The sequence below is a fragment of the Labrus mixtus genome, chromosome 9 (genome assembly GCF_963584025.1).
Source record: "Labrus mixtus chromosome 9, fLabMix1.1, whole genome shotgun sequence".
In the NCBI taxonomy this organism is placed as follows: Eukaryota; Metazoa; Chordata; class Actinopteri; order Labriformes; family Labridae; genus Labrus; species Labrus mixtus.
Genome location: NC_083620.1, coordinates 19,274,043 through 19,287,641, shown reverse-complemented (window position 1 = coordinate 19,287,641; position 13,599 = coordinate 19,274,043). Strand labels below are relative to the sequence as shown.

The 13,599-nt window shown below is 41.6% G+C and overlaps 1 protein-coding gene across 4 annotated transcripts in view; it reads left to right on the top strand.

Annotated features, from left to right (window-relative positions):
- Positions 1-4,321: 4,321 nt before the first annotated feature.
- Positions 4,322-13,599, top strand: part of igsf9ba (immunoglobulin superfamily, member 9Ba) — a 68,443-nt gene continuing 59,165 nt past the window's right edge. For all 4 annotated transcript variants that reach the window (XR_009674183.1, XM_061046689.1, XM_061046688.1 and 1 more), the window contains exon 1: positions 4,322-4,782. Coding sequence is in view for 3 of the 4 variants with exons in the window: in XM_061046689.1 (XP_060902672.1) it covers positions 4,719-4,782 (64 nt within the window). In the remaining variant the exon portion in view is untranslated. The remainder of the gene's footprint in view (positions 4,783-13,599) is intronic.

Genomic DNA, 13,599 nt, shown 5'->3' with positions numbered 1-13,599 from the left:
TAGCAGCTGGCGTTCATGACATCTTGTTTTGTGCAGGCAGGTTAGTCAGCTGCTGCAGGCTGACTGACTGATGCTGGACGGGGCCCTCGGTGTACACATCCATATGTCTCTTTCACTGAAGCATCCCAGTCCGTGCGAGAATACAGGTCTATGTAGGGATTCAAAGAAAATGGAGGGACAGAAACAGGACAAGAAAAAAAAGCTTTGCTTATTGTTAATTATTAAGGGTAAGAAGTGCCTGAAATGAACAACACATTTACCACTTTTATTATATTTTACTACTTTCATAGACATTCGTTTAGTAAATACTATTTTTCAAGCGTAAATCGTCAGTCTAGGAAAATCCTACTGGACAATAAGCCTAAAGATACACCAATGTACTGTGCTTTCATACAATTATTTTTGTAAGGGCACCTGCAAGGTGACTATTATTTTACCCTGTTATCTATATTGGTCTTTTCCATAGACTACATAAAGACATAGCCATGGACATATCACCCATTAGCATGTTGACTTCCTTTTTAAGGCCTCAAGTGTGCAGACCCTGCAGCCACCATATTGCTTTTCTGGTGCCAGAAGGTACCACATTTGGAGGAGAGGGTGGTTAGAGAACGCTAAGTTATCAAAGCTAAACACGACATCTGTGACTGAGCAGGCTGATGTGCAACTTAATCATAGTGATTCCTTTTTTTAGGGATAGCTGCCACAGATTTATTGTATTTATTAGACACAAAAAAGCTAAGCCAGCCTATATGTAGCAGGATTGTCAATCACTCGCACGCATGCTCAGTTAGAGAGCATCAAGTAAACATTATATAGCCTACTGGATAACCTAATAATCACTCTCCTCATCACTACTGCATTGAATGAGCTACAAAGCAAGTTATGCCAAATGCAGCATCCCTGATAGTTACTGCCAAACAAAAAACAATAAAATAAATGTAAAATTGGTCTTTTAGACATATTTTCTTGAAATATTTTTGTCAACAAAATCTCCTTAAAGGCACCAACAAAAGAAACACCGCCCAGAGGTTAAGTCGTGATCAGACAGCTCCTGGCAGCCATCTAAGCCCTCAAAGTGACCGTGCCCCTCATGATGTACTTTAATCCTTGATTTAACTTGAATAGGTGAATTATATCAAACTTATCTCCCAAGCTATCAGGAAAGAAACGAGCTGTAGATATAGGCTTCAGGAATAGGCTTCGTTTCTCATCTCTGGAGGTTACCATTTAGTTGCTGCTTCAAAAAAAAACACTAATGGTTACTTTTAATTGTTGTACGTATGTTTGATTTTTGATTTTTAACTTCTTGTTATGTTTAATAATTATATTCCTGTTTCCTGTTTTCTTGAGCTGTTGTAATGAAAAAATGTCCCCCATGGGGGATCAATGAAGTTTATCTTTATCTTTATCTTTAACTCAACTGGTACAGCGAGAAAGTTGACCTCTTATTTCTCTAGCTTCAGTGCAACGTAGCTTTTTAGAGTAAATCCCTGTTACAGTTTGGAAAAGGGAGCGTGTGCACGGTGACGACAATGGGAACAAAGTTTTTCTGATCCCTCGGAGGTTACAAGTTCAAACATGAACAAGAAACTCAATAAAAGATGAATCTATTGAGTACAGCACTTAACAAGAAATATGAGCATTTTTTTTCTGCAGAAGATAATCCCGAAGTTGTAACCCGGGCAGAGGCACTTGTCCCTGCTGCATTTAAAAATTTTAAAAAATGTTCCCTCCCTGCCCTTTAGTTACGTCCTGTGTGTCCCATAACAGAGCCTAAAGCTAATGTTGTTGTTGCACAAGAGATTATCTTGACTGTTGTTATCTTTGCCCTGGCTTGTAGAAATCAAATTCTATTGCAGTAAAAAAAAAAGGAATAATCTTTCTTATGGTTTATGAAGCACATGTTGTTATGACATGTGAGCGTCACCGTGGAAACAGGCTCATGCTGCTGAATGTTAAAGTCCTACAGTGTGTTAGTGTTGTGTCAGCACTCGTGTAACTTTAGGTGTGTGCTGGAGGGGGCTGTGTGTGTAATGTGACCTTGTGTTGCCATGCAGCAGTCACAAACTCCCCTGACAGTCATTGTGTTAGTCTGATGGTGCTCCACCTTCAAACAACGGCCCTGTCATTGACAGAAACTCTTCCAACTTGCGGCGCTCTCCGTGGAGAAGAGATCCTCAGATTCTCCTGTTGAGTCATGCAGTCATGACGACACAGGGACCCCCGCTAAGCAGATATTAATAATTAGGATCCATATCTTATGAGTCATAGCGTTAGTTGTATGTGCTCCATTAAGACTCATGCAGAGTAAAGCGCCAGTATACTGCTCTCTTACAGGCGCATTTGTCAGAGAAGATCTCCCTTCAACGCTGAAACATAGAGAGTGGTCTCTGTGTGTAGCATGGTGTGCCAAGCTGTGAGGGAAGGGCACACCACATGTAAACTAGAGTAATAGTTTTTCCAAGAACATTGGGCTTGAAGACCTTTCAAGAAAAGCAACTTGTGTTGGGGTTGTAAGGAAATCAATCAAAAAGTAAAACGTTCTTTCACAGTTGTATTTATTGATTAGTTTTGGAGGCCCAATGCTGTAAAACTACCCAGGTTTTCAGAATAGAAAAAGTCAGAAGATTATGCATAAACGTGTAACAAAAAAAATGAAGGTTACTGTACTTTGTCAGTGGAAAACTGTCATTCTGTTTCAATCACACTGATCAAGCATCAAGTGGCTGCGTCTGACTCTTTGAAGCAACAGATCAATAAAATAGAATAGAATATAATAGCATATATAATATAATACTCAGTGGTAGGAGGCTGACATGAACAAACAACAGAGAACAACGGGCTAAAAACAACAAATATTGACACAGAAACAGAAATACATAAATAGTCATAAAAGTCAGCACAATTGCACTTGGAAACTAGGCAGCCAATGAACACACAGCTGCCAAACGAAAGGGAAAACCCTGCATGGATTTGGTAACTCAAACTAAAGCAACTACTTCTACACCTAATCATAACTTGGCGGATATACTGTGAGAGTGAGTTGTTAAAGCACCCACTGCTACCTTCATGGCAACATGGCTTGTGTCCCTCAGAACATCAGAAAGTAAAGAGAAGCACAAAAATGTCTTCAGATATATATATTTTTTAATAAATTAAACTGAAAAATGAATTGTTAAATTGTGTAATATGCCTGTATTTGAGTCTTCGCTGAGATGTGAAGAGCTGCCCTCTGAATCCCAGTCAGAAATGGTTGCAGAATAATGATAAAAAATGTACATACTGTGTATGCTGCAGAAATATTACTCAGCAGGATTTTACAAGAACAAAGAGGGGAATTTCTTTGATTATTTGTGGTCGGACAGGAACAGTGACAGCCTCAACAAAAAAGGGAAAGGGGTGGGAGGAGGGAGACAGACAGACAGACAGATAGACAGACAGACAGGCAGACATATGCCGAGACAAAAATGTGACAAATTCTACCGAAAGATGCAAACGCAATCACAGAATGCCTCTTGCAGTACAGATTACCTTTATATTTATATTATATGTATGTCACGAAGTAGCCCAACGCGCGGCAGACTGTTAAGCGGCTCGATGTGTCTGAGATGTGAGCAGCCGAGAGGCGTCACACACACATACACACACACACACACACACACACACACACACACACACACACACACACACACACACACACACACGCACACACACACACACACACGCACGCGGCGCTATGATTCCTCTGTGGTCATGCATGTAGTAAGAAAACACAGAGGGAGAGAGTGTGAGGCAGCCTTATCAGTGTTAACCATGTGTGCGCAGTGGGCTGAAGCGTGATGGAGCTGCACATAGCCTACATCCTCGCGCTGTTTCAGACGTTGGGGGGGGAACACAGAGAGAGAGAGAGAGAGGAAAACGGTATTGTATCTGTCGCCACACCCATCACATAAAGCCAGACACGGCAAAAGAGAGCGTTTTATGTCGGTGACAGCGACATGACAACAGCCGAGGGCTATGGGTGAGCGACGGATGAGTCACACACACACACACACACACACACACATCTAACAGCGTCCCCTCTCTTTCAAGGCAGAAACACTAAAACCTGCAGAAAATGTACCAATATTGATGAGTGATAATGCAAAAGGGTGTGTGTGTGTGTGTGTGTGTGTGTGTGTGTGTGTGTGTGTGTGTGTGTGTGTGTGTAAATGGATGATGGGCGGTGATGGTGCACGTGGGGGCCAGTTTAAAGGAGAGGTATTTAAAGATGTGGACACGTCTCTCTGTCAATGCGCATGATACTGCGGTTCCACTACTATGGCACGCTCCAACTCACCTTGAATCGGCGCTCCTGTCATTCGGGTGCGGGGCTTGTACGGAGGACCAATACACGCCCCAAAGCCTCAATCAGCAGCCAATCCGATGACGGCAGAGGCGGACCTGTGGCTGCATTCTCACACTTGGTTTCACTATGCGCTCGTAAAAACGGCTCCGTCTACTACAAACGCGGCGGTGCAGGTGCTCTGTCTCTTCGGGAGAGGATGCGGATGGAAGGACGGGGGAGGGAAGGGATGAAGGGAAACGCCACGAGGAGAGAAAATAGGATATGAATAGGGGGCTTCTGCCGAAAAGACCGTGAGGTGCAAGGTCGAATATGAGAGATTGGTTGAACGGGGCACTTTGCGTGGTAATAGCTGGTCGGCAATAGTACTATGATTTGGTATGTGGCCACTCTGATAGCAAGTGTATTCAGCACCAGAGGAACGGCCGCTCAAGGTGAGTTGAAGTGCAATATATCTTGTGCGGCACACATATGATTTCTGCTGTGTTCGCGTGCGCTTGCTGCTGCATTTGCTTTTTCTGTGTTAGCTCGTGTGAAGTGTGGGGCTTTTTTTTTTTTTTTTTTTTTTTCCACATTCTAACAAATGGCTGCATATCTGATATGTCACGTGAAAGTTCAGCCCTGCTTAAACCGTATCAGGGAAACGGCAATTGTCCTGAAACGGCTCATGTGCTTGGAAATGTGAGACAGGATATTGGGTACAAATGTGCAGAGTGATTGACCAATGCAAAGATAGCCTGATTGATAAGGCTGTCGGTGGCTCACAGGCCTGCATTGTGGGATCCATGACGGCTCATTTCGTGTGATTAAAAACAAGCAGCATATTGGAGATAATGTCCCCGCTGCTGAGGGGGAAATGTGTGCATTGTATCATAGCAAGCAGTCCCATTTGAGTTCTCCAGAGAGGGGTGTGACCGTCTCAGCCCTCCAGATGGAAAAGAACCTTAATAATGCATTGCATGTCAGATAAAATGCACTCTTGAATTGATACTGCATGTATGGGATTTGTATGCTGAATTCCACATTGCACATGGAGGTGGTCACAGTGTTGTGTGTGTGTGTGTGTGATTCACGGAGTGGGCTACACACACACAGGCAGCATCACTTGCCTGCTGCAGATCTATCATAAACTGTTCATTCCTGGAGCAACAAACTGCACAATTTCCCCTTTTTGTTCTTATTTCTTCTCTGCACTCTCTGAATTGACCCATGTACTTACTTAACCTTGCTTTTCCACTCGTGTCCAGATGAGGGAGACATGTGCCAAGCTGTCGCCTGGTAACTGATCCCAATGACCCCCCTCATATACCCAGTCAGAACTGGTCTGCTCACAGGTCTGACTCCGTCTGTAATGATAGCCGTGATTAAGCTGAGCAAAAAATGAATATAACACTTCCCTTAATGATGCAGCTGAAACATGTCTCTTAATGGTCTGACTGATCAAAGAAGAAATTCTCCATTTCATGACGGGATAGATGTGGCTTAGAAACATGGACTGAAAAGGTGTTGTCTGGTATCGACACTGCAATGAGGGTGATTTACTTTTGGCTGCACCAGAGAGTCCCAAATCACAACGTAGTCTGCCAGTAATCACTAATGAGCTGGTCTACTTCCTCTACAGTGTCTGAACCCAGTCTGATGCAACACAGAGCCCCTGAAATTCATCTTAAGACCAACTGTGACCAATTTTACACTCCTTTTTGCTAATTGCAGCACACTAAAGAATCACCAGAGTTCAAGTGTATTTGACGATATTTATGCACTTTTGATATCATAGATGTCTAGTGCTATACAATAATTGTAGCATAATCCCCTTATAGGATGGTGTCTGAGGAAAGGCCTGCGTAAAGCGCCAAGTAAGAAAAGTGCACCAAAAGAAATTAAATGAAACATTGACGTAATATGTTTTTTGCTTTACTGAACATTTCTTTCTCGGAGCTCAAAGTTTAAGGAAATAAGCTGGAAGGAATGGAAACAACGCGCCTGGCTCTTCCTAAATGTACAAAGGTCTCCCCAGCACTACCTCCCTTGCTCACATATTGAAGAGTATTCTTTATCATACAAAATTTGGAGTGTAAAATCAGGAATTTGTCCGTTATGGGGGGTCGTTACAAGTGGGACCAAATCTTGGTTGGGAACTGTTGTGACTCCTTCAAGTTTAGTTCTCACCTTGAAATTCCAGTAAGTCACAAATCCTGAGTAATATGTTTGTTTATTTTTCATATTATTTGAACAAGCAAAATATGATGTTTATTGGTTAGCTTTAGAATAGACAGCTAGTAGAAGAGGCGAGGGTGCCAGGCTAACTGTTTCCCCCTGTTCCCAGTCTTTGTGCTAAGCTAAGCTAACCAGCTACTGGCTTGCTCTTCATTGTGCTTACACACAATTGGTTTGATCTTCTGATCTGTCTCTCAGCAAGAAAGGGAGTAAGGATATTTCCCAAAATGTCAACCTAAATCTTTAAATTATCAAAATCAAATGTGCTGCCATCAGATCATCATCTGTGACAGTAAGCTGCAAACCACATGCTATTCTATTGAATGCCAAGGCCTATAGTAACATATGAGCTGTTTTAACACCTGCCCTCTCCACTGAGAGCCAGCATCATCCAATGCGTTAAGATTGGAAGTCATTCTACCAATTAGAAAATCCTATAATAAAGAAAGTTTACTAATTTTTCATTGTCAGAAGACTGATAACATGAATAAATGTGTTTTGATTTCCTTGTGCTTGAGAGATACAGGTCAGATTTGAAGGTACCAGTGAACCTAAATCAAAGCAGATGGTCCAAAGATAACTCGCTGAAAAAAACAAACAGAAGAACAGTTGGATAAGGGCAGCTCTGTTGGGCCGAGACTTGGCTCCTTTCGCTTAAGTGTCTTATGTTATCTATGCACTTGTTTGCTCATTGTTGGAAATGAACAAAAGACTGATGATACGTAGGAAACATACATTTCAACATTTAGATTAAGCAAGGATAAAAGAGAACCAATCTAAACTCCAAAAGGCCTCTTACTGTAGCCTTTACATTGTGCAAGCAGCATGAACTTGTTTGTGCATTAATGCAAAAGACGTGTTCGTTGTAAGAAATTTAAGAATGACAATTTTGATAATCTTTTGATACCCTTGTCTACACGTGATACATGTTTGCCTGCAGAGTGTGTCTAGGCATGGTATTGCAGCACATTGGCAGAGCTGCCGCAGCTTTAATGCTCAGTCTGAGTCGACACAGGATGTGTTCAAGAACAGCAATGCATGTGTCCCTCCTGCTTTCTGGCAGCACTCAGCGGCGCCCAACGCACCAAAAGTGTGACTCCACAATCCAAATGAAGGAACATAGAGTTTGGGTTACGCTTTTGCAGGTGGTGTTAAAATAGAAGTGTAAATATCTGTGTCAGACACACATGAGACGGCGTGCTAAAGAGCGTGACGGAAACACAGAAGAACCTCTTCTGGGCTTTTTTTTGTTTTGCTGCAAAACACTGATTTGCAGCTGAAAGAAAAACAAACGTGCACATTACAGTTATAACACGCGTGTTATAACTGTAATGTGCACGGTCTTGGACAGATGACAGCACTGTGATGTAACTGGCAGGCAAAGAATCCAATGTTATGGCCAAGTTGTGGTGCTGACGCTGGCTTTTCAGGCTAGAAATGGTGAAAGACTCATTACAGCAAAAATGTCCAATGTTTTTTAGACCCTCCTGCATGTTATAATAGACCAGAGCGCAGTGTTTTGCTGTCAGATAAGACATCAAACTCCTTAATGTACTTGGTCGACTAAGTTTCCATCTCCGATGCAGCTCATTGTGTTTTTTTTTTTTTTTTAAATTAAAGGCTGTTTTAAGTCTAAACTTGTGGTTAACAGCCTAGCTTTCTTCAACCAATAAGGTTTCTTGCACCTTGTCAATGATCTCCTGAATCTGGAGAGTCTTATTATTCTTGGCGAGTGTTGGAAGTGTTATTTTCTTTCAGTGAGCTGTTGTATTAGCCTGTGGATTATCTGTTAAATGAGATAATGAATTCAACTTTAAAAAGGAAAATAACTGACATGTCTGTTAAATAATTAAATTAACCAACCATTCCTTAATGTAAGAATGCTGAGGCATAGATTGAAATAGCAAACTATTCAGGTGTACCAACAGAACCTCAGACACACTGCTATATTGATATATTGCTGGCCGCCGCCGGCCGCTGCCAGCTCAGCAGCCGAGACATAAGGCCTGCCTGTCGGCGGCGGTGAGGACGAGGAGCCGGGGCCGGCTCGAGCTGGGGCGGACTGGTAGTGTCGGTGCTCTCACTGTTTGCCTATGGACACAGACAGAGAGTCTGTTTTCTGCCAGGAATTTCCAAGATGCCAATTCCTCCTGGAAAAAAATCTCGGAATCAGTTGAGGAAACGGCCGTATGTGTAGTCTGTAAATATAGGACCTTAGTGGGAGTGGCTCAGTGGGTAGAGCAGGTGCCCCCTTCACAGAGCCTTTGGTCCTTGCGGCATTGGCCACAGGTTCGACTGTCGACCACGACCATTCATATCCTGTCTCGGAAGCTTGCCTATCATTCTAGCCATATGGAAAAGAAAATGTAGGTTTGCACTTTCTGTGAACAGCTTCCCTAACAGAACAAGCATGGAAGATAAAATGATAAAGACTCATCATGCACCAGTTCACATATCGTCTCGTTTTACTTTAGTTCTCAGGAAGTTATAGCAAAAGAAAGCTAAAGGAGATATATTGCCACTGAAAGACAAACAAATGAAACCTACAGTTGATTGGAATAAAATAAAGGTTTTCATTGAAGGATAATTGGGATAAAATGGGTACAAATTCAACAAAACACAAGTCTTGTCGTTTCTTAGATGTCCTAATGGCGTAACGTTACATTATATGCCTGTAATAAGTCAGTGAATTAAACAGAAAGTCTCCGGTACCAGCCATCAGTCACAAAAAAATGAACGGTCAAAGAAGTTTCCTTGTGCCAAGTGTCCGTTGGGGAGGCAACATATGTTCGGGGCGACTCGAGGTTAGTTCAACAAAGTCAACGGTGACTTGGCAACAGATCAAGGTGGCACAAGAGGGACGCTGATGGCTATACAGAAGTAATTAAATGTCATTGGCAAGTGTAGGGGAGTGTTATATTTGAAGGACTATTTTCAGCCTGACTCACTGATGGCAGACGGACCCTCCTCTCAGGTCCTGTTCTGGGACTTTGTGTTTTTAGAAGCTTTTGTTGCGCTGGCTTTTGACCAGATGGTATTCATCTGTACTGCCCTTCTTGTGAGACCACTCCTTGATGTTTCACGGGATGCTGATCTCCCTCGTGGACCGTGGCTTTGCACACTTGTTCTTGTCACTGGGTTTTCCTTCTGAAGGCGTGTGTCCTCACAGACAGAGAGATATACAGTCGAAGCAGACAGTATTTGTGGCAGTGTCAAAACTGCCACTCAACATATCTGAGGCCTCCCTGTGGTAACAAAGCAGCGTCTGAAAGCCCTCCTACTGCGTCTGGAGTCCAGATTCAGTTTGAGGTTTAGATAGACAAGGCTATCTTCACTTTTTGTGTGGTTTTTGGTGCTGTCTAGGACTTTGTGTGAGGCTTTTGTACATGAGATGGCGGAGGAAATATTTTGACAGCAGTGCTGTAATTTGTCGAACATCTGCAGCCTTCTCTAAAGTTTTAATGATGTGGGTAAGGGACAGTTTCTTGAAACCGCCTCTGGGATATTTAGGGATGTTTTATGTCTTTTTTATGTCTCTGAAACCACAATTTTTAATTCATGTCAAGTTGTTTGGGGGGGACATCTATAAGAATAAAAACCATCTTCACCCCTGAGAGCTCTTGCAGACTCTGACAGTATTTTAGTTTTTTATTCTGGTGATGGGCACTAAATGATATAGTACCACAGGGGTGCGGAGGTTGCTTTGGTTCTATTCAAAAGCAACTATAAGAGAAAATGCATGCTGGGAAAAAAATCATTGGTTTGGAGCATTGGTTTTAACTTAATTCCTTTCTCACTATGTTATAGACTTGACCATTGCTTTCTTCAAGTGGTGTATCTGGAGGGAGCATCCAACAGCAGCTGCTGCTGGACCTCACATAGATTCATTGAAAAAGAATATTCTACATTTGTAGCTAAGGTGAAGGATGTGTGTTGTTAAGGTGGCGACCCATAGCACTGCTGGAAACACGGCTACTGATGCAATTACATCAGCAGCGCCATTTAACGGTTATAATGGTGGAGCTCATTTTAACTCAAATTACATAACGTTTTCAATTTCAAAGATAAGAACTGTTATATGTTACACACAATACATGGTATATTTAATCTAAATAAAAAAAAACATTCACATAAAACTAGTGGATATAGAATATTTAAAACTTTTAACTCTGAAATGTTGTGGAGCTTCAGAACATAGCAACATAGCTCAAGTACAGTTTAAGTACATCAGTATAAGAGAATCATGTTGAGCTATGACAACTTTTCCAACTGAAACATTCCAAAAGATCGCTGTATAGACTTCAAATCACCAAGAACAAAATATGTAGCCGAGCTTCAGTGCTTCAGCTGAAAGAAGTCTCCATAGCTCGTGCAAACATCACTCCCTGTAACTAATAAACCTTAATTTAACCTCCTGTTTGCTCAGAGCATACGCCGTACTCGCTCCTTATTAATCTTCATTTTTAGCAGCACTGTGTCATTTCTCCTCCTACCTTTCCTTTTTTTTTTTTTTTACTATAAGTGTATGTTTGTTTAACATATTTCTTTGACTGATGCTCTGACTCTGCTGCTAAGCTGTACTCAAATGATTCTGCCTGACCAGATCATCATTTCTCCAGCAGACATTCGGCACAACTCAGTCTCTCCTATTCATATTTTTCACCGCTGTGCTTCCTTGCTCACAATCATATGAGTGAATCTGAGTAATGAGCTTAGGAAAAGGCCTGTGCTCAAGCTGTGGATGGCAGACTCTCAGTACTGGGCATGTGCCAGCGCTTCCTGGTGGTGCCCCCCCCCCACCCCCCCCCCTCTCTCTACCCAGTCCAGTCCCAGAGGAGTCCCCTTGCAGACAAGGCCTGCAGCATTCTGGGAAAGCCAGTTTTTCTAGTCATGTGGTTGTGGTTTGATACACTCTATCATCGTCTTTTTATATACAGTATGCATGTCTGCTTTTAGTGTTAGTGCAAAATGTTTATATGATGAGTGAGATTGTGATGGTGTTGAGCTAAAATGATTGGTGCACAGAAGTCTATCAGTCTCTTATCATGTAGCGCTCTAAATAAATCCTTATTGATTGCCCGTTAATCAGGCGGTCGATTGGTAAATGGAAGTAATGATTACATAGTTATTTTAAGTGATTCAAACTGAATATTAAAACAACAGACAATGGATCACTGCAATGCAATTCACGTTATTTAGTTCTGTTAAAAATGATTATTTTAAATATTTGTACACAACAGTTAAGTTAAATGTTATCGAACATTTTCTTCCTGCCAAGTCACATTTTCAGTATATTCAGAAATGTGAATGACAAGGTAAAGATTATGGGCCATTGTGCCGTTTATTTCTGGTACTGACATGACATCTGAAGTAAGTGATATAACAGAAAATTTATAAAAAGAAACATTTCAAAATCAAGTTAATATTGATAATAATAATAACGATGATAACAATAATAGCAATAATGATAATGACGATGATATGAATTCAATTTGTACAGCTTCTTTAGAAACAAGGGTTTGCCATTTCCTTTGACAAACATGAAAAAGCACATGAACAAAGCACAAGGCCCCAAACACATAACACCTGAAAAAAAAGAGACCAAACCAACATAATCAACCCAGACATCATGAGAACCTACGAAACACAAGAATATGAAATGAGTCCAAGAGGACTGAGAATGTAAGATGATTCAAGCAATCAAAAGATATAGAAACAATAAAGAGATTAAAAAAGAGATTACGCAATAGCATATGATAAAAGTGATGGTGCTGGTAGTGGTGGTGGTGTGTGTGTGTGTGTGTGTGGGGGGGGGGGGGGGGGGGGGCAGCGGTGAGGAAACTTTGTGGAAAGTGGAAGCTTGGACCAAGGAAGGTCCAGTATTATTTTGATCATCAGACTCACAAGCAAGCAATGATGGTGCCATATTGGCCTTGGTTGGGGGGTTTGCACTCTGCCAGTGTTATATAATATATAATAACCTTAGGAGTCTTTAAAGAACATTGTCTGATAATGATGTTGAGTTGTTGGGAGGAAACCTGCATTTCCACATGTGTAGGTCAGCTATGGGGGCTTTTGATCATGAAGAGAAGTCACTCACCTGTCTGATTGTCCCGGTTTGGGATGTATTCATGGGGAGCTGGATTCCCATATAATCATGATGAGGCTGGACTAAAAAGACAATCTGGCGGCACTTCATTAAGAGTGGACTAGATGTTCATGTCCTTGAAAGTACACATTAGACCAGCAGTTGTTTTTGCTGTGATGGTGGATGAAGGCCTACAGACACACTGGAGGAGGACTGGACTCTGTCCCAGAAAACCTCCCATCCTGTCAGCGGTGACATGATGAAGCTGTTTAGACAACAGCCATCAGACCGTACTGTGCCCCTTTCAGGCTCACCAAACCAGAACAGAGAATCTGACTTTAAAATGACCTTAGACTCCTTTTCATCCCTCTCATTGTGTCATGACTATCTTTAATTTTCTTCACTCAAAAAGGGGAACTGTGAAAATGTAATCTGAATGTGGTAATGCAATAATGACTGTAGGTCCACCTAACATGATTTATTCTACATTTATTGTTTAACAGATAGGAAAAACCCTTTTTTTTTTTGAAGTATTTAGAGTTTCATCATTGTCAACACTTTGTGTGTGTTAAAAACTAAGCCAAACAGTAGTTGAGTTCCATGACAACATGCTATCTCAGGCTAACTCTACTGAGAAATTCATTGGAAGTTTGCTATTGGGATTCACAATTGTAACAGCTTTAGTATTCCAGATTTCAGTAATGACGAAAAAGCAAAAACTCAAAATGTTCATTGTGTTTGCAGTCAAGTGGCCAAGCAGGCAGCGGTGAGGCTGGCATGGCATGCCATGGTATCATAACCATCTGGAAGGGAGACTATCAGGAAGTGATGTGAAAATATTGGCTGAGAAGTTCATCTGAAAAAATACTGTTTGCTCAGAGTAAAATATCTATATTGTGTAAGCAGTTATTATTTCATGATTTGGAAACTCAGCCACGGCTTTAAA